General features: G+C 41.2%; 1 protein-coding gene across 2 annotated transcripts in view; it reads left to right on the top strand.

The window, feature by feature from the left end:
* Positions 1-22,597, top strand: part of dipk2ab (divergent protein kinase domain 2Ab) — a 221,226-nt gene that overhangs the window by 84,065 nt on the left and 114,564 nt on the right. For both annotated transcript variants that reach the window (XM_072255016.1, XM_072255015.1), the window contains one exon: positions 15,827-16,130. In XM_072255016.1, the coding sequence (XP_072111117.1) occupies positions 15,827-16,130 (304 nt within the window). The remainder of the gene's footprint in view (positions 1-15,826; positions 16,131-22,597) is intronic.

Raw genomic sequence — 22,597 nt, 5'->3', positions numbered from 1 at the left:
CAAGCTCATTTGGGTAGAATTTAGAAATAAGAAAGGGATGGTCATCTTGGTAAAGCTATGTTATAGACCCTCCAAGAAGTCAATGGGAACATGAGATTGCAAGTAGTTGCGACAATAATATGGTAGTGTTGTGGGAGATTTCAATTTTCCCAGTATTGACTGGGCTAGCCAGAGTGCAGAGGCCCTATGGATGATAAAATATGTGGTGTGTCCAAGACAATTTCCTCATGCAATACATATATAGAGGTACCTATATGTTGGAACCACAGCATATGGCTGAGATTTGTAATATCTATTTCTCTTTGAGGTTTACAAAGGAGGATATCGTAGATGGCTTATAAATGAAAGTAATGTCTATATCCTTTGAATCATGTAATATGAGGAAGGAGGTGTTAGAACCTTGAAGTGCTTTCATGTGGGCAAATCCTTAGGGCCAGGCCAAGTGCACCCCAGGCCTTATTGGGAAGCCAGGGAAGAAATTGTGAAGGCCCTTGTAGAGAGATTTGCTTTTTTGTTAGCTACTGGTGCATTTGCAGAAGACTGGACGGTGGCCAATGTTGGTCCATTGATCAGGAAGAGTAGCAAGGACAGGTCAAGGAACTTCTGACTGGTGAGCCTGATTTCTGTTGTAAGAAGATAATTCCAGAGATAAAATCTACCATAACTTGGTTCGTGGGAGGGTGAGAAACATTGTTTAGAATTTCCAGGATTATCCTTGGGGTCCTTTGTTCTACCACAGTCTCCAGTGTGTCCAGTTTGAGTCCTATAACAGAGCCAGACTTTCTAATCAGTTTATTGAGACTGTTGGCATCACCTGTGTTGATGCCATTGCCCCAGCACACCACTGCATGGAAGATTGTACTGGTAGAACATCTGAAGGAGAGGCCTGAACACTACAAAGGACCTCAGTCACCTCAGGAAGTAGAGGCGACTCTGCACCCCCCCTTGTACACAGCCTCTGTGTAGGTGCTCCATTCAAATCTATCATCCAGGTGCACCCCCAAATACTTGTAGTTGCTCACCACATCCTCACCATCAATAGTAACTGGGAACAATACAGGCTTAGTCATCCTAAAGTCCATCACCATCTCTTTTGTCTTACTAATAAGACCATAAGACATGGGAGCAGAATTAGGCCATTCAGCCCATCGAGTCTGCTCCACCATTCCTTCATGGCTGATCCCAGATCCCATAAAACACCTACCTTCTTGTCATATCCCTTGATGCCCTCGACTGATCAGGAAATTATCAGTTCCCGCCTTGAATATGCCCATGGACTTGGCCTTCACCGCAACCTGTGACAGAGCATTCCACAGATTTACTACTCTCTGGCTAAAAAAAAGTTCCTCCTTCCTTTTATTCTAAAGAGTCGCTCCTCAATTTTGAGGCTGTGCCCTGTAGTTCTGGTTACCCCCATTATAGGAAACATCTCCACATCCACCACATCCATCCTATCTATTCCTTCCAACATTTGGTAGGTTTCAAAGAGATCCCCCTGCATTCTTCTCAATTCCAGTGAGTACAGGCCCAAAACTGTCAAACACTTCTCATATGTTAACCCCTTCATTCCCAGAATCATCCTCATGAGTCTCCTCTGGACTCTCTCCAATGACAACGCATCCTTTCTGAGATATGGGGCAAATGATTCAGTTTGCACCATTTGACAAAGTCCTCCACCCGTTGTTGATTCAAATTCAGTCCAGAATTGCTACTTCACCAGTGAGTTGGCTTTCCAAAAATTGTATGTGGATCTCTTGTAACTTTGGTCACTGGACTTGAAATTTACTTAGCCTGCTGAGAAGCAGAGACACTAATGAGTTCTATCAGATGTGGCATTGACATGGTTGGATCATATTAGGCCATTGGTGGTGTCTAGACCCATGAACTAGAAGCTCTCAATTTCAGCAGTTTTGATGCACGTGCGTAGGGCTGAACTTCGTCTGGACTGTCTCCAGAAGAATTTATCACTTCTTGCGTAAAGAGATTAAAATGTGTTTAGTACTCTAGATCCTGTATGTCATCAATACTCTGATGAATAAGGTAATTTCCAGGAATAAATTTGATGAATTATATTAATTATGATAGGTAATGTTGTAAATTTTTTTAATGCTGTCAATGGAGAGTCTGAGAATAAAACAAAATGCCTTCTTGGGGAGGCACAATTGATTTCATGTTGTACTGCCTTATTACTCTATGGGGATATTTTGTACCTTTGAATATTTAGTGAATCATGCATGTGTTTCATATGTAGTTCTTAAACGTACTATTAATTTTCTGTTTGACCTCCAGCTAGAAGTTATGCATATTAAGTTTATTGTGTCAGTCATGTTAAAGATTAAGCTCCTTCCTTGCTTATAATTTCAAATATTAAAGAAGCTTGACTGAACCAATTAAAACTTGACTGAATTGCAAAGTCAAATATAGATTAAAAAAAACGGAATTAACAAAACTGAAAATTCATTGAGTTCGTATCATGGATTCATATGAAATGGGAAGCAAGCTCTCGGCTCAGCAAGGTTATGCCAACTAGCAACCACCCACTTATGCTAATCCGATGTAAATTTTGTAATTTTTACTCTCTTCAACCCCTCCTAAATTTATCTTCTTGCCTGCATAGGGTCAATTTACAGGACCAGTTAACCACTAACGTGCATGTTTTTGTAATGTGGGAGAAAACTGGGCATCCATGGTCACAGGGAGACTGTGCACACTTGTCACCGTTGGAACAGGTGGTCGCGACTAAACAATCGAATTTGATGGCATTTTTCCATGATAGTGTAAGTTGGTAATGAGCCATTGAGCTGACATCTGGAGACATTTTAAAAAGTCGGTTATTTGGACGTCAAGTTAGTTGCATTGCTTCAGAACTTGAAAATATAAACTGAATTGTTCAGAACACTATAAGAAGTTGCAGAGTATGTACATGGTGAGAGATCCAGAGCTCAGAGGCAGAGGAATCCAGGTCTCTTTGTAGGTCACAGTTAGTTTGCAGACACAGTGAGTAATCAGAAAAGTTAATGTTGTTTATTGCTAAGGTAGCTGAACATAAAAATAGACAATTGCACTTGTTATATGGTCTCTACAGTATCATTTATGGAATAGCATATACAGTATTGATTTAATTTAAGAAAGTATGCAAAGAAATTGGTAACTATGGGCCACTTCTGAACTAAATACCTGGAACAGGCAGGTTGTCACTTAAGGCTGGACAAGGCTTGTATTTGCTGAAATTAGGAAAGTTAGAGGGGATTTGATTGAAATGCACAAGGTCAATTTGGATGTGGAGAAGATTATTTTTTATTAGGATATGGAAGGTCCGTTAAGTCCATTGAATCTAAGCCAATTTTGAGAGAAATCCCATTTATTTTCCTGCAGTCTCCTCTCTTTTCCATGTCCATTTTTCCTATCACCACTGAATTTAAAGTTGCCATCATGTCTTTGGGAGCTGTGTGGGAGGAAAACACACATAATCACATGGAGAATGTTTAAATGCTATGCGACTCCTGAGGTCAGGATGGAACAGGGGTCCCTGAAGCTGTGTAACAGTTATCTGTTGAGCCACCCTATCGCCTATTGAGGTTGAATCTAGAATGAGGAATGTGTTGATGTTGAAGGTCCCTTTGTTTCTCAGTACCACAGATTATCCACCTATTCATTATTTAGAAACATAGAAAACCTACAGCACAATACAGGCCCTTCGGCCCACAAAGTTCTGCCAAACATGTCCCTACCTTAGAAATTACTAGGCTTACCCATAGCACTCTATTTTTCTAAGCTCCATGTACCTATCCAAAAGTCTCTTAAAAGACGCTATTGTATCCGCCTCCATCACCGTTGCTGGCAGCCCATTCCACGCACTCACCACTCTCTGAGTAAAAAACTTACCCCTGACATCTCCTCTGTATCTACTCCCCAGCACCTTAAACCTGTGTCCTCTTGAGGCAACCATTTCAGCCCTGGGAAAAAGCCTCTGACTAGCCACACGATCAGTGCCTCTCATCATCTTATACACCTCCATCAGGTCACCTCTCATCCTCCGTCGCTCCAAGGAGAAAAGGCCGAGTTCAGTCAACCTGCTTTCATAAGGCACGCTCCCAATCCAGGCAACATCCTTTCAGATCTCCCCCTCCCTCTCCCACTTTCAAATCTCTTACTATCTTTTCTTTCAGTTCGTCCTGACAAAGGGTCTCGGCCCGAAATGTCGACAGTACCTCTTCCTAGAGATGCTGCCTGGCCTGCTGCGTTCGCCAGAGATTTTTATGTGTGATCCTTATAAATCTCCTCTGCACCCTTTCTATGACTTCCACATCCTTCCTGTAGTGAGACGACCAGAACTGAGCACAGTACTCCAAGTGGGGTCTGACCAGGGTCCTATATAGCTGCAACATTACCTCTCAGCTCCTAAATTCAATTCCACAATTGATGAAGGTCCCAGACCCCAAGATCCCTCTGATCCTCCAGACTGCCAAGAGCCTTACCATTAATACTATATTCTGCCATCATATTTGACCTACCAAAATGAACCACCTCACACTTATCTGGATTGAAATCCATCTGCCACTTCTCAGCCCAGTTTTCCATCCTATCATTGTCCCACTGTAACCTCTAACAGCCCTCCACACTATCCACAACACCTCCAACCTTTGTGTCATCAGCAGGCTTACTAACCCATCCCTCCACTTCCTCGTACAGGTCATTTATAAAAATCACGAAGAGTAAGGGTCCCAGAACAGATCCCTGAGGCACTCCACTGGTGACCGACCTCCATGCAGAATATGACTCATCTACAGCCACTTTTTGCCTTCTGTGGGCAAGCCAGTTCTGGATCCACAAAGCAATGTTCCCTTGGATCCCATGCCTCCTTACTTTGTCAATAAGCCTTGTATAGGGTACCTTATCAAATGCCCTGCTGAAATCCATATACACTACATCTACTGCTCTTCCTTCATTAATGTGTTTAGTCACATCCTCAAAAAATTCAATCAGGCTCGTAAGCAACGACCTGCCTGTGACAAAGCCATGCTGACTATTCCTAATCATATTATACCTCTCCAAATATTCATAAATCCTGCCTCTCAGGATCTTTTCCATCAGCTTACCAACCACTGAGGTCAGACTCACTGGTCTATAATTTCCTGGGCTATCTCTACTCCCTTTCTTGAATAAAGGAACAACACCTGCAACCCTCCAATCCTCCAGAACCTCTCCCATCCCCATTGATGATGCAAAGATCATTGCCAGAGGCTCAGCAATCTCCTCCCTCACCTCCCACAGTAGCCTGGGGTACATCTCATCCGGTCCCGGCGACTTATCCAACTTGATGCTTTCCAAAAGCTCCAGCACATCCTCTTTCTTAATATATACATGCTCAAGCTTTTCAGTCTGCTGCAAGTCATCACTACAATCACCAAGAACCTTTTCCATAGTGAATACTGAAGTAAAGTATTCATTAAGTGCCTCTGTTATTTCCTCCAGTTCCATACACACTTTCCTGCTGTCACACTTGATAGGTCCTATTCTTTCACGTCTTATCCTCTTGCTCTTCACATACCTGTAGAATACCTTGGGGTTTTCCTTAATCCTGCCCACCAAGGCCTTCTCATGGACCCTTCTGGCTCTCCTAATTTCCTTCTTAAGCTCCTTCCTAATAGCCTTATACTCTTCTAGATCTCTAACATTACCTAACTCTCTGAACCTTTTGTAAGCTTTTCTTTTCTTATTGACTAGATTTATTACAGCCTTTGTACACCACGGTTCCTGTGCCCTACCATAACTTCCCTGTCTCATTGGAACGTACCTATGCAGAACTCCACACAAATATCCCCTGAACATCTGCCACATTTCTACTGTACTTTTCCCTCAGAACATCTGTTTCCAATTTAAGCTTCCAACTTCCTGTCTGATAGCCTCATATTTCCCCTTACTGCTTAATGCAAGAGGACATGGCTTTAAGGTAAGGGGTGGGACATTCAAGGGGGATATTAGAGGAAGGTTTTTTACTCAGAGAGTGGTTGGTGCGTGGAATGCACTGCCTGAGTCAGTGGTGGAGGCAGATACACTAGTGAAGTTTAAGAGACTACTAGACAGGTATATGGAGGAATTTAAGGTGGGTGGTTATATGGGAGGCAGGGTTTGAGAGTCGGCACAACATTGTGGGCTGAAGGACCTGTAATGTGCTGTACTGTTCTATGTTCGTACTCCAATTAAACGCTTTTCTAACTTGTCTGTTCCCATCTCTTTCCAATGCTATTGTAAAGGAGATAGAATTATGATCACTATCTCCAAAATGCTCTCCCACTGAGAGATCTGACACCTGACCAGGTTCATTTCCCAAAACCAAATCAAGTACAACCTTTCCTCTTGTAGACTTATCTACATATTGTGTCAAGAAATCTTCCTGAACACACCTAACAAACTCCACTCCATCTAACCCTCTTGCTCTAGGGAGATGCCAATCGATATTTGGGAAATTAAAATCTCCCATCATGACAACTCTGTTATTATTACACCTTTCCAGGATCTGTTTCCCTATCTGCTCCTTGATATCCCTGTTGCTATTGGGCGGCCTATAAAAACACTCAGTAAAGTTATTGACCCCTTCCTGTTCCTAACCTCCACCCACATAGACTCCGTAGACAATCCCTCCATGGCGTCCACCTTTTCTGCAGCCGTAGCACTATTTCTGATCAACAGTGCCACGCCCCACCTCTTTTCCCTCCCTCCCTGTCCTTTCTGAAACATCTAAAACCTGGCACTTGAAGTAACCACTCCTGTCCCTGAGCCATCCAGGTCTCTGTAATGGCCACCACATCACATCTCCAAGTACTGATCCACGCTCTAAGCTCATCCACTTTGTTCACAACACTCCTTACGTTAAAATAGACGCATCTGAAACTTCGGTCTGAGTGCATCCCTTCTCTATCACCTGCCTGTCCTCCCTCTCACACTGTTTACAAGCTTTCTCTATTTGTCAGCCAACCTCCTCTTCCCCAGTCTCTTCAGTTTGGTTCCCACCCCCCAACAATTCTAGTTTAAACGCTCCCCAGTAGCCTTAGCAAACCTCCCTGCCAGGATATTGGTCCCTCTGGGATTCAAGTGCAACCTGTCCTTTTCGTACAGGTCACATCTGCCCCAAAAACAGTCCCAATGATCCTGGAATCTGAATCCCTGCCCCCTGCTCCAATCCATCAGCCACGCTTTTATCCTCAGCTCATCCTATTCCGATTCTCACTGTCACGTGGCACAGGCAGTAATCCCGAGATTACTACCTTTGTGGTCCTGCTTCTCAACTTCCTTCCTAACTCCCTGTATTCTTTCTTCAGGACCTCTTCCCTTTTCCTACCTATGTCATTGGTACCAATATGTACCACGACCTCTGGCTGTTCTCCCTCCCACTGCAGGATATCTTGGACACGATCTGAAACATCCTGGACCCTGGCACCTGGGAGGCAAACTACCATCTGAATTTCTTTCCTGCGTCCACCGAATCACCTGTCTGACCCCTTAACTATAGAGTTCCCTATCACTACTGCCTTCCTCTTCCTTTCCCTACCTTTCTAAGCCACAGGGCCAGATTCTGTGCCAGGTTTTGGCCCAAAACATTGACTGTACTTGTTTTTCCCCCATATTCCCGTATTGTGTTCTGCTTCAACGATTGCATTCCATTTATCTAATCCGTATTTAGATAGTGAATCAATCATCCTGAATCAATCGCAGTTGGTCAATCTTTGTATAATCTGAAAATTACTTTATCTTTCCCTCTTCTAAATGATTCAGCATCCTTAAACTACATCCAAGCTTGAAAAGCAAAGAAGATAGAGTGGAGTTACACAAGAGAAAATCTGCAGATGCTGGAAATCTGAGCAACATACATAAAATGCTGGAGGAACTCAGCAGGCCAGGCAGCATCTATGGGGGGAAAAACAAGTACAGTTGACATTTTGGGCCAAAACCTTTCAGCAGGACTGGAGAAAAAAAATTGAGGAATAGATTTGAAAGGTGGGGGGGAGGTGGGGAGAGAGAAACGCCAGGCGATAGATGAAACTTGGAGATGAAGCAAAGAGCTAGGAAGTTGATTGGTGAAAGAGACAGAAGGCCATGGAAGAGAGGAAAAAAAGGTGGGAGGAGCACCAGAAGGAGGCGATGGGCGGGCAATGAGATAACATTAAGGAGGGACAAGGGGATGGGAAATGGTGAAGGGGGGTGGGGGCCAAGGCATTACTGGAAGTTTGAGAAATCGATGTTCATGCCATCAGATTGGAGGCTACTGAAATGGAATACAAGGTGTTGTTCCAACCTAAGTGGAGGAGGCCATGAAGGGACATATTGGAATGGGAAGTGGAATGGTAGTGAGGGAGGAGGTGTAGTGGCAGGTGTAGCACTTGTTCCATTTGCAAGGATAAGTGCCAGGAGGCAGATCAGTGGGGAAGGACGAATGGACAAGGGAGTCACGTAGGATGCAATCCTCGCAGAAAGTAGAAAGTGGGGAGGGGGGAGGAAAATATGTATTTGGTGGTGGGAGGTTGCAGAAATTACGGAGAATTATGTGTTGGACACGGAGGCTGGTGGGGAGGTAGGTGAGGACAAGAGGAACCCTATCCCTGGTAGTGTGGCAGGAGGATGGGGTAAGACCAGACATGCATGCCTGAAACATTTTTTCCATAGAAGCTCCTTGGCCTGCTGAGTTCCTCCAGCATTTTGAGAGTGAAGTTACATAGTGCTTGGTTGGATCATGGTAATTGTTATACTATGGAAATTCTTGTGCATTTCTGTTCTGCATCAAATGTCTATATAAATTGTTCATATCTGATAAAGAATGTTATATGTTATCTATGGAATGCCACAATAAGGTAGACTTGCTGTTGGCTTGGAATTTAAAGTGTTTATTCAGTACAGTAGTTTTATCCTGAGCTTTTATTTAGGCATGCATCTGAAAAGGAGATTGGGAAACTACATATAAGGTAGAAATGCCATATCACTGAATGGTTTGGGGTATTTTTCAAGCAAAGAATCTCTCTTTTTCCAGCATTACTGCGAATAGTTTGGAGAGTAATATTCAAGGTTGGTAATATTGTATTAATCACCAAGCTTTGAAACCTGTTTCTCTGTATCTCCCTCTGCAACTATATGGTTGACTTCCTTATCAGGAAACCACAGCCAGTGTGGATCAGGAATAACATCTCCTCACTGACAATCAACCCAGGCACATGTCAGTGATGCATGCTTAGTCCAGTTCTTTATTTCTCTGTGCACACACGACTAAGCATACCTCAAATACTATATTCACAGATGACATGACTGTTCTGGATAAAATCTGACATGGCAACAAGGAAGTGTCTAGGAGTGATATAGACCAGGAGATTGAATGGTATCATAACAACAACCTTGCACTGAATGTCACAAAGACCAAAAAATTGATGTGGACTTCAGCAAGGGGAAATTGAGAGAAGATGCAGCAGTCCTCATTGAGGGGTTTGTGGTGGAACGGGTGAGCAGCTTTAAGTTCCTGAAGATCTATCCTGGGCTCAACATGTTGATGCTTTTATGAAGAAGGCATGCCAGCTGTTACATGGTGCCTATAAAAAGTATTCACCTCCCCTTGGAAGATTTCATGTTTTATTATTTTACAATATTGAATCACAGTGGATTTAATTCAGCTTTTTTTGACGCTGATCAAAAGAAAAAGACTCTTTCATGTCAGTGCAAATAGATCTCTACAAAGTGATGTAAATTAATTACAAATATAAAACACAAAATAATTGGTTGCATAAATATTCACCCCCCCCCCCCCCCACCCCCGGCCCTTAGTATGGCACACTAAATCATCACTGGTGCAACCAATTGGTTTTAGAAGTCACATAACACTGGACAACAAAGATTTTGCTTCCTGAATACTTTTGGGTGTACATGGATTTGGGGCTGCTGATCATGAAAATCACAATGAAATTTCCCTATCACGAAAAATTTTGAAATCTCCTATATTTATCATTTCGAATTATAATTCAAGTCAATTACAATGTTGGCCACAACGTAAGCTGGAAAGTTCCCTGTCTTGTCCAGGCAGGCCAGATGCTACATGGCAGGACAGGTTTTAGTAATAATTACTGGGTTCAGGACTGTAAGGATGGAATTTGCTATCACCAGGCACAAAAATTTCTATGAAGGATTTTGATATTTGAGACAGATGCTTCCCAGAATAACTGATGCCAAGATTAAGGGAAGCATCAAACAGGTCATCAGTGACAGGCAATTTGAAGAATTTCTAGTAGGACTGGAGAAAATCACATGGAAGGCATTCAAGGGAGTTGTTGAAATTTTTCTTGGCTTCGACAGAGCACCAAACTCCATGAAGCTGGTTGAAAGCATAGTTCAAGCATATAAAACCATGAAATGCAACATGTCACTAAAGATTCATTTTCTGCTTTCCTGTTTAGATGACTTCCCTGCAAATCTTGGTGCTGTTAGTGACAAGCACGGTGAAAGGTTTCACTAGGACATTGTGGTCATGGAGAAAAGATACCAGGGCAACTGGAATCTATCAATACTGGTGAATTACTGTTGGATACCTAACACTTAAGCGAGAAGCCTCAGACACTGAGTACAAATGAAAATCATTAACAAAATATTTTTAATTTAGTTGAACTATTGCAAAGCATCAGCACCATTAAGCAATTAAGCACATTATATTCAATAAAAGTTAATTTGTTGCTCCTCCAAATTCCTACGTGATACAAGTAGTCTGAAATTATATTTGTGTTCATCTTCAAGCAATCTAACATAAACAAAAAAAAATTCTGAGGAAGCGACACTGTTGGAAGAATTTGTTGTCCAGTGTAATTAGTTAAATGGAGGTCACCTGTGTGCAGTAAAGGTGTTTCAATTGATTGTAGTAAAAATACACCTATATCTGGAAGGTCCAACTGCTGGTGAGTCAGTATCCTGGCAAAAACTACACCACAAAGACAAAAGAACGTTCCAAGCAACTCCATGTTTATTGCAAAGCACAAGTTAGGAGATGGTTACAAGAAATTTCCAAGTCACTGAATATCCCTTGGCATACAGTTAAGTCAATCATTAAGAAATGGAAAGAATATGATATAGCTTTAAATTTGCCTAGAGCAGCCTGTCATAAAAAACAAAATGACCGTGTAAGAAGGGGACTAGTGAGGGAGGCACCAGAGACCTATGACAACTCTGGAGGAGTTGCAAGCTTCAGTGGCTGAGGTGGGAAAGACTGCACATACAACACTGTTGCCTGGGTGCTTTACCAGCTGCAGCTTTATGGAAGAGTGGCAAAGAGAAAGCCACTGTTGAAAAAAAATTCACATGAAATCTTGGCTAGAGTTTGCCAGAAGATATGTGGGAGGCTGAAGTCAGCTGGAAGAGGTTCTGTGGTTTGACAGAGGATGAGAGGTGACTTGATAGAGGTGCACAAGATAATTAGAGGCATTGATCGTGTGGATAGTCAGAGGCTTTTCCCCAGGGCTGAAATGACTAGCACGAGAGGGCATAGTTTTAAGGTGCTTGGAAGTAGGTACAGAGGAGATGTCGGGGGTAAGTTTTTTACGAAGAGAGTGGTGAGTACGTGGAATGGACTGGCGGCGGTGGAGGCGGAAACGATATGGTCTTTTAAGAGCGCAAACACGAGGAATTCTGTGTCCTGAAGGGTCTTGGCCTGAAACGTCGACTGTACCTCTTCCTAGAGATGCTGCTTGGCCTGCTGCGTTCACCAACAACTTTGATGTGTGTTGCTTCATCTTTTAAGAGATTCATAGTCATAGTCATACTTTATTGAACCCGGGGGAAATTGGTTTTCGTTACAGTTGCACCATAAATAATAAATAGTAATAGAACCATCAATAGTTAAATAGTAATATGTAAATTATGCCAATAAATTATGAAATAAGTCCAGGACCAGCCTATTGGCTCAGGGTGTCTGACCCTCCAAGGGAGGAATTGTAAAGTTTGATGGCCACAGGTAGGAATGACTTCCTATGACACTCTGTGTTGCATCTCGGTGGAATGAGTCTCTGGCTGAATGTACTCCTGTGCCCACCCAGTACATTATGTAGTGGATGGGAGACATTGACCAAGATGGCATGCAACTTAGACAGCATCCTCTTTTCAGACACCACCGTGAGAGGGTCCAGTTCCATCCCCACAACATCACTGGCCTTACGAATGAGTCTGTTGATTCTGTTGGTGTCTGCTACCCTCAGCCTGCTGCTCCAGCACACAACAGCAAATATGATAGCACTGGCCACCACAGACTCGTAGAACATCCTCAACATCATCCGGCATATGTTAAAGGACCTCAGTCTCCTCAGGAAATACAGACGGCTCTGACCCTTCTTGTAGACAGCCTCAGTGTTCTTTGACCAGTCCAGTTTATTGACAATTCGTATCCCCGGGTATTTGTAAACCTCCACCATGTCGACACTGACCCCCTGGATGGAAACAGGGGTCACCGGTACCTCAGCTCTCCTCAGGTCCACCACCAGCTCCTTAGTCTTTTTCACATTAAACTGCAGATAATTCTGCTCACACCATGTGACAATGTTTCCCACCGTAGCCCTATACTCAGCCTCATCTCCCTTGCTGATGCATCCAACTATGGCAGAGTCATCCGAAAACTTCTGAAGATGACAAGACTCTGTGCAGTAGTTGAAGTCTGAGGTGTAAATGGTAAAGAGAAAGGGAGACAGGTCAGTCCCCTGTGGAGCCCCAGTGCTGCTGATCACTCTTGTCGGACACACAGTGTTGCAAGCACATGTACTGTGGTCTGCCAGTCAGGTAATCAAGAATCCATGACAAGAGGGAAGCATCCACCTGCATCGCTGTCAGCTTCTCCCCCAGCAAAGCAGGGTGGATGGTGTTGAACACACTGGAGAATTCAGAAAACATGACCCTCACAGTGCTCACTGGCTTGTCCAGGTGGGTGTAGACACGGTTCAGCAGGTAGACGATGGCATCCTGAACTCCTAGTCTGGGCTGGTAGGCGAACTGGAGGGGATGTAAGTGTGGCCTGACCATAGGCCGGAGCAGCTCCAGAACAAGTCTCTCCAGGGTCTTCATGATGTGGGAGGTCAATGCCACCGGTCTGTAGTCATTGAGGCCGCTAGGGCACAGCGTCCTGGATGGCTACATGGAGCTTACAAAAATAGAGGGCTATGGGTAAAGCCTAGATAATTCTAAGGTAAGGACATGTTCGGCACAGCTTGGTGGGCCGAAGGGCCTGTATTGTGCTGTATGTTTCCTATGTTTCTAAACCAAAATTTAGCTTTTTGGCCATCAGACTAAATGTTTTGTTTGGTTCAAGCCAAACACTGCACATCATCAAAAACACACCATCCCTACCATGAAGCATGGTGGTGGCTGCATCATGTTGTGGGGATGCTTCACTGCAACAAACTCTGGAAGGAATGTGAAGGTAGGGGGTAAAATGAATGCAACAAAATACGGGTAAATCCTGGAGGAAAACTTGATGCAATCTGCAAGAGAACTGTGACTTGGGAGAAGATTTGTTTTCCAGCAATACAATGACACCAAGCATAAAGCCAAAGCTACACAGGAATGGCTTAAAAACACCAAAGTTAATGTCCTGGAGTCGGCAAGTCACAGTCCAGACCTCAATCCAATTGAGAATTTGTGGCTGAACTTGAAAAGAGTTGTCGACTCACGATTGCCATGCAATCTGACTGAGCTTGAGCAGTTTTGTAAAGAAGAATGGGGAAAAATTGCAGTGTCCAGATGTACAAAGTTGATAGAGACCTATCCACATAGACTCAAGGCTGTACTTGCTGCCAAAGGTGCTGACTAAATAAATACTGACTTGAATGCAATTAATTATTTTGTGTTTAATAAGTCTAATAAATTGTGACCAATTTGTAGAAATTTGTTTTCACTTTGACAGAAAAGAGTCTTTTCTGTTAATCAATGCCAAAAAAGCCAAAACTAAATCCACCATGATTCAATCCTGTAAAATAATAAAACATGAAAACTTCCAAGGGGGAAGAAGGTGAATACTTTTTATAGGTGTTTATTTCATTAGGAATTTGAGGAGATTTGTTAAGTACCATGGAGAGCATTCTAACTCGTTGCATCTTTGTCTGGTATGGAGGGGGCCAGTGTATCGCTGAAGAGTGTTCTAAACTCAGCCAGCTCCAACATAGGCACTATACTTCCCATCATCAAGGATACCTTCAATAGGTGATGCCTGAAGAAGATGGCATCGATCACGAAGGATCCTCGCCATCCAGGATATGCCCTCTTCTCATTACCTTCAGGGAGGAGGTACAGGAGCCTGAAGATACACACTCAACATTTTCGGAACAGCTTCTTCAGCTCTGCCATCAGATTTCTGAATGGTTCAGAAACATTACCTTGCTTTTTGCTCTCTATTTGTGCTACTTATTTATGTTTATATTTCTTACTGTAAATTATAGTAATTTTTTATGTATTGCGTTTCACTGCTGCCTTCAAACACCAAATTTTAAGACTTATGTTAATGATAAAAAACCTGATTCTGATTCTTTTTCTGAATTGCTCATGTAACCATGTTATTTATGTGGCAAGTTTGGTTGAGTTTTTGGTCAATGTGACCCACTTAGAATTTTGTTGTTGGGGCATTCAATTAATATGACATTGAATGTCCAGTACACTTCCGACTTAATAATCGTGTCTGAATACCATCCAGATCTTGCTGTAGCAGGCATGGATTGCTTTACTTTGCTGAGGAGTTGCAAATGCAGTTGAATGATCAGCCTCACTTCTAACCATGTGATGGAAAGGAGGTTAGTGATGAAACTGCTTCAATTGAGCCTGCGACATTGCTTTAGGGTCTTCTGTGTTAAATGTATTGAAGTTGGGATGAGCGACTTCCAGCTATAATCATCCATTTTTTTTTCCTACTAAGTTGTACTCTAGTCAATGGAATATTTTCCCTTGTCTTCTTCATAACAAAGGTAGTCATTCTTACCTCCCCTCTGGAATACAGCTGTTTGGTGCATTTTTGGAGCCAAATTGTCTAAACTAATCCCTAATGAGGCATCTTCAGTGATTAGGTTTTGGTGAGTAGCTGTCATTTGCTAACACTGTTGACAATGCCTTTTATCAGTCTGCTGATGATTGAGAGTAGCCTGAGGTACAGAAATTAAATCACCATTTTGAATGTTCAGAACATTCATAATATAGTGATTGCTTCCTTTAAGACCTTGAATAAGTATTGTACAATTGATTCTACCATCTGGGAAGTTGATAATGAAAGAGGACTGATTTAAGTTTATTAATGTTAGAGATGATGTCCATTTGTGTAGTGCTTTTCATATCCTCTTCAGGGCATCCTGAAACATTCACAGCCAATGAGGTGCAGTGAATTTTGTATTACAGTATTGCAAATACAGGAGCCAAATTGTGAAAATGAAAACTTGTGTAAACAGCATAATGATGATACAATCTGTTTTAGTAACTCTGAACAAGGATTATTGCTGGGCAGAATATTTAAGATAACTGAAAGAACTCCCCTACCCCAAATTATGTATTGGACCATTCTCCTTCTGAAGTGAACTGAGAAATATTTGGAAAGGAAAATGTAAATAGAAAGAACAGAAGTAATAAGCTTAGCATTTTGGCTAAGAACCAGTTGTAGCTGAAAGAATGCGTGGATTTTGTTTTTCACATAAAACACATCTACTCTGAGACCCTGAATATGTAACCCCTGCAGTGTAAAGTATTCAAAGCTATGTGACTTGTCGACTGTTTTATGAATTACTAAATTTCATTGTGTAGATGATTCTTGAACATGTTTTTCCCCTTTTTTTTCACATAGAGTTTTCCATCAGATGAAGGATGGCCTTTTGCAAAATACCTTGGAGCCTGTGGGAGAATGGTGGCTGTAAATTATGTAGGCAATGAACTTTGGAGTTTCTACCATGCACCTTGGGAAAAACGAGTAGACTTGGCCTGGCAGTTGCTGGAAATTGCTGAGCAACTCACGAATAATGATTTTGAGTTTGCACTCTACCTCCTGGATGTCAGCTTTGATAACTTTGCTGTTGGATCTCGGGATGGAAAAGTCATCATCATTGATGCTGAAAACATTATTGTGGCAGACAAAAGGTTAATCAAACAAAGTAAGTATTTTGTTCTTGTCTCTGTTCTTTGGTAGCACCTCTTGATTTCTAGTAAAGATAACTCACAAGATTTTTATCATTAGGTACAAGTGTTTAATGTTGAATTAAAAGAAAGACCCATGTCCCCAGGTATACTAGGAGCATTTTGACTTGCATTCATTTTTTCCAGTGTTAATTCACCACTGGTAAAAGGTTTGTGTGGATTTCATTTGCTTTTGATGCAATGTTTTTTTCCCATAGTTCATGCAGCTGGGTTCCAGATCTAGAGAGGGTTTAAACTAATTTTGACACGGGAATGGGAAATGGAGTGTTATGGCTGAGGATGGGGCATTTGGTATAAAAGTGGAAGCAATGTGTAGTGAGACTGAGAGGAAGGACATTGCAAATGATAGGGCAAAATTGTAGTCAGTGGGATGAGATGAAGTGTAACATGAGGCAAAATTGAAAAGGGTGATAAATACAGGACTTGAAGGTGTTAAATATAAATGCATACGGTAGCTGATCTTGTAACGCAGTTTGAGATTGGTGGGTATGAAGTGTTCATCACTTAGTCATGGCTGAAAGAAGCTCATAGTTGGGAGCTTAAGCAAGGATATGCAGGCAGGCAGAGGTGGTGGGTGGCTCTGTTGGTAAAAATGAAATCAAACCCTTAGGTGACACAGGATCAGAAAATGTTGAATCCTTGTGGATACCGTTACGAAACTACAAGGGTAAGAAGACCCTAATGGGAATTATATATAGGCCTCTGAACCGTAGCCAGGATGTGTGATAAAATTACAACAGGAGTTGGAAAAGGCCTGTCAAAAAAGCAATGCTAGGATAGTCATGGAAGATTTCACTATGCAGGTAAATTGGGTGGGTTGTTGCTGGATTGCAAGAAAAGGAATTCATAGAATGCCTACGCAATGCCTTTTAAGAGCAGCTTGTGGTTGAGCTCACTATGGAAAAAGCAATTCTAGATTGGGTGTTGTGTAATGAAACAGATTTGATTAGGGAGCTTAAGGTAAAGGAACCCTTAGGAGGCAGTGACTATAAACAATGAATTCACCTTTCATTTGAGTGGGAGAAGCTAACATCAAATGTATCAGTATGACAGTGGAGTAAAGAGATCTGCAGAGGCATAAGAGAGGAGCTTCCCAAAGTTGATTAGAAGGGGACACTAGCAGGGATGATGGCAGAACAGCAATGGATAGTGTTTTTGGGAACAATTCAGAAGGCAAAGAGTAGATACATACCAAAGAGGAAGTATTCTAAAGGGAAAATGAGGCAACTATGGCTGACAAGGGAAGTTAATAGACAACATAAAAGCAAAAGCAAAAATTAGCAGGAAGCTGGAGGGCTGGGAAGCTTTTAAAAACCAACTGAAGGAAACTGAAAGACAATAAGGAGAGAAGGTGAGTATGAAGGTAAAGTAGCCAGTAATATAAAAGAGGAGTCTTTTCAGATATATAAAGAGTAAAAGAGAATGGATATCGTACCACTGGAAAATGACGCTGGAGAGGTAGTAATGGATTAAAAAAATGGCAGACAAACTTTGAGTATTCTGCATCAGTCTTCACTGTGGGGAAAAAAAAACTTGCAGTGTGCCACAAATTTGAGAGGGTCAGGGAGCAGAATTGAGTGTAGTTGCTATTACTAAGGAAGGCATGCTTGGAAGCTGAAAGATCTAACGGTGGATAAGTCACCTGGACCAGATGGACTCCACCCCAGGATTCTGAAAAAGAAAGCTAAAGAGAATGTGGTGGCATTAGTAATGATCTTTCAAGAATCACTTGATTCTGGAATGGTTCCAGAAGACTGGAAGATTGAAAATGGCAGAAGAAAGGAAATTATAGACCAGTTAGCCTGACTTCAGTGGTTGTGAAAATGTTGGAGTCCATTATTAACAATGAGATTTTGGTTTGCCTGGAGGCACACAATAAAATAGGCCAAAGTAAACATGGTTTTCTTAAGGGGAAATTTGCCTGACAAATCTGTTGGAATTATTTGAGGAACTAACAGGCAGGAGAGACAAAGGAGAGTCAGTGGATGTTGTTTACTTGGATTTCCAGAAGGACTTTGACAAGGTGCCTCACATGAGGTTGCTAAACTAGATAAAAGCCCATGGTATTACAGGAAAGATTTTTTATACAATAATTTTCTAAGGGGAGCGAGAATTCAGAAATCTGAGGTGCAAAGAGACTTGGGAGTCCTCATGCAGGATTCCCTAAAGGTTAACTTGCAGGTTGAGCTGGTGGCAAGGAAGGCAAATACAATGTTAGCATTCTTCTTGAGAGGACTCAAATATAAAAGCAAGGATGTAATGCTGATGCTTTATAAGGCATTAGTCAGACCATACTTGGAGTGTTGTGAGCAGTTTTGGGCCTCTTATCTGAGAAACGATGTGTTGGTATTGTGGAGGGTCTAGGGGATGTTCACAAAATTGATTCTGGGAATGAAAGGATTAACGTATGAGGAGTATTTAATAGTTTTGGCCCTGTACTCAATGGAGTTAGAAGAATGAGAGGGATCTCATCGAATCCAATTAAATATTGAACGGCTTAAATAAGATGAATGTGGAAAGGATATTTCCTAGACTGGGGGATTTTAGCACTAGAGGGCACAGCTTCAGAAGAGAGAGGTGTCCCTTTAGAACAGAGATGAAGACTTCTTTAGCCAGAAGGTGGAGAATATGTGGAATTCATTGCCACAAACTGCTGTAGAGGCCGTGGGTATATATAAAGTGAAGGTTGGTAATTTTTGATTAGTAAAATTGTCAAAGGTTCCAGGGAAAAGGCAGGAGAATGAAGTTGAGAGGGATAAGAAATCTGCCATCATAAAATGTAGGAGCAAACTCAATGGACCCAATGGCCTAATTCTGTACTTGTGACTTCAGGTCTTATCACGTGCCCTAAGAACTGTGAAAAGGGATAAATTACTGTTGAGAATTACCTTGAATAATATAACCCAAATATCTACATACCAACTCAACATGCACATTACCAACAAAATAGAAAATAATGCTATGAAGTAAAAAACAGATCCTGTATTCCTGGCTTGTTTCATATACTGTATTCCATTTCAAAATTCCCATAAGTCTTAACAGTAGATATTGGTGAAATGTGCCATTAGAAACTAATGCAGATTGATTGCATTTATTTTTGAGGTATTTCTGTTAATTGATATGGTGGATGTGCTGTTACAGTGGGTTTGGCACAATGGTCTGGAGCATAATGGAATTGATTTGCCTTTCTCCCATATTGAACTTCTGACTCCCTATCTCAGTCCTTGCAAAAACTAATTAGGTGTCATATCACCTACTAAATGAATAAACCCAATCACCTGAATATCTTTTGCATCCCAGGGTCTGTCTGGTGAACCTTCACTGCACACTCCCCATAGCGATTTTGCTATTAAAACTGCACACTACTTAATGTAGTGTTAGTGTGGCCCTTCACAATTGCACAAATACATTTTTCTTTCTATATTTCATCCCTTGTGCTCTGAAGGCAAGCATTCAGATTGCCTTCTTAACTATCTGCTGTGCCTGCATGCTTGCTTTAATTGACTAGTGCATAAAGGCATCCAGTCTCACTGCATCTATCCCTATCTTAATCTCTCTGTTCAGATAACCTTCCTGTTTTTTGCCTTCAAATGATAATCTCACACTTATCTAGTGTACTGTACCCACCATTTGCCCTCTCACTCAATCTGTCTACATTATATTATTACCTCTCTATATCCTCTTCCTCGGTTTATATTTCCTCCCACCTTTGTCTGCAAACTTGAAGTTATTGCATTTCATCCTCTCATGTAATATGTGTGGTGACTAACTGGCTCAGTATCGAACTTTGTGGTACCCTACTAATCATTGGCTATCAAATGGAAAAAAAACCTGTTGATTGGTTTTGTGTTTTTAGTGTGCTAATCAGCCATGACAGCTATCAGATTCCCAAATGCTATTTTAATTTTGTCCACTAAGCTTGCAGTGTGAGATCTTCTAAAATATCCTTTTTGAAGTACGCTGTACCCACTGGTTTGTTCTTCATCCACCCTGCCAGTTACATGCTCAGAAAAATTCTAGTAAATTTGTCACGCATGATCCTCCCTTCATAAGTGCCTGCTTCTTTTGTCCAATCCTGTCACTGTATCCCAAATGCTCTACCATTGCATCTTTATATGGATTCCGGTTTCTCTGCCCTCCCACTCCCCTCTACTGCTACTGATGCCTGGCTATCTGGTTTGTAATTCTGTGTACTCTCTTCCTTTTTTTTTAAAAAAAACATGGTTGTTTAAAAATGCTTGTACTGTAGTAAAAAATGCCTGAATATTTTACAATTGCACTTCACTTTTGGGTCTACTTCATTGTAGTTTCGAGTCTTCCTTAAGTGCCTTGCTTGTTATCAATTGCAGATGAGTCATGTGGTTTTACCAGAGGATTAAATATTTATTGCAACAATGAATAATGCAAGAATTTCTCAGCTTCAGCCAAAACCTTTTAAATGTATGGTGAGAGTCATACATTTAATGCAGTTCGACCACCTTGAATCTGGCAGTCAGTAATCGGGTTCCACCACTGATTTGGACACAATTTTCACCAGCCTATTTTCAAATTCCCGATGTCATTGTGCCAACCCGCCAACCTATTGCCACTGTTTTGGTGGCGTCATTAGCAGTAGCAGCTGCTGGCACAGACTTTAAAAGAAGCTAGTCATTCCTCTATGTTATTCTGCATTTATTTTTATCTAGCCCCAGTCATGTCTTCATTGAATAAAGGAAGTGCTTCTTGTGGTGCAAAGCTCAAACACAGTATGATATCTATACAAGATAAGGTGGAAGTTCTGAAAAAACTCGACAGTGGTGTGTCTGAAAAGCATACACAACTTGTATAACATTGGCTTTTCCACAATTTATGATATAAAAAAACAAAAAGAAAAGTTGCTCCAGTTCTTTGCTGACAGTGAATCAAAAAACAGATGTGCATAAAGAAAACAATGAAAGATCGAAGATTTTCACAACCTGATAAACTTTGCACCAGCAGAGTTGTAGGTGTAGAACTGTCAGAGATGGTGAAGGAACAAGCAAAATTATTTCATGAAAATTAGGACTGGGGTGATTATAGTGAAGGATGGCTACAGCATTTCTAGCAGTGACATGACATAAAGTTTTGTGCAGTGTGTGGTGAAAAACGGTCAACAGGCAAGAAAGCAGCTGCTGAGTTTGTTGATGAGTTTGCGAAGATAGTTTCTAACAAAAATTTAAGTCTTGAGCAGGTCTACAATGCGGACAAAACCGCCTTATATTGGCAGTGTACTCCAAGATGAACACTGACTACAGAGGATCCTGATTTTAGATAACTGCTCTGTGCACCCAAAAGCAGAACTCTTGGTAAAGAATAATGCTTTCGGATTAGCCACCTAACTGTATGTCATTAATTCAACCCTTGAACAATGGCATATTATGCTCTTTGAAGTCTAACTATTACTCCCCGCTTTTGAAGTGGCTATTGAGTGCAGTTGACTCTGGCAGACCAGTACAGGAATTTGTGAAAAATTGCTTTTCATTTGTTGTTTCTTTTTTCTTTATTATCCAAGGATGTGGTGATTATCAAGTGGGTTTGAAGTGTTTACTTTAACCTAACCACCCATGATTTGCCAAAATCACTAATCTAGCACTGGATTCGTGGTGGTCAACCTGTATAATAATTAATATGTATATTAAAATTATTAATGATGCACATAAATAATAAAATTATTATTTATTTTCAATTTCTTTTTTCTTTTGTATTTTCACAGTTTGTTGTCTTTTGGACACTGCTACCTGCCCTGTTGGGTGCAGTCTTTTATTGATTCTGTTATGGTTATTGGATTTACTGAAAATGAATCTCAGGGTTGTAAATGGTGATATATATGTACTTGATAATAAATATACTTTGAACTTTGAAGTGAAATTCAACAATTGCAGGTAAACCTTCAAGGGCTGCTGTATAAATCACCAAATTATATGGTTTGTCATTTTTTTTTAAAATAAGGCTGGCAGCCAAAATGTCCTTGCCATGTTGTCAATTTGTTGTATTATTTTATTACAAACTATTAATTTTTCTGTCCTTCATTTCATGAAACTATAGCCATTATCCTGCTGAGGAAGATAAGAATAAATACGCATGAATTGTTTTAGAGTAAGGTTTTATTGTATCCATACTTTCATCATCCTGTAAGTGAGGGAACAATTTTATTAAGTGTTGCATACAGGCCAATCTCTCGTTATAAGGTGCACATCTTGAAAGCATTCTATATTGTAATTTTCTGTAATGTGGAGCTGCGTCAAGAAATAAGTTGAAAAAATTCCATGAGATTGAATTTTATTTTGTGTTTTCAATTCTTGGGAAGTGAATTCTGTAATTTGAATCTTTATTTTTCAAATGGTTGTAATGAGTGTTTGCCTGTATTGCATTTGCTGACATCTGCCATGGCTGGAAATGTCTTTAA

This window comes from Mobula birostris, chromosome 4, assembly GCF_030028105.1.
Source record: "Mobula birostris isolate sMobBir1 chromosome 4, sMobBir1.hap1, whole genome shotgun sequence".
Taxonomy (NCBI): Eukaryota; Metazoa; Chordata; class Chondrichthyes; order Myliobatiformes; family Myliobatidae; genus Mobula; species Mobula birostris.
Note: the sequence above shows the minus strand (reverse complement) of the source record. Positions and strands in the feature narration are given on the sequence as shown.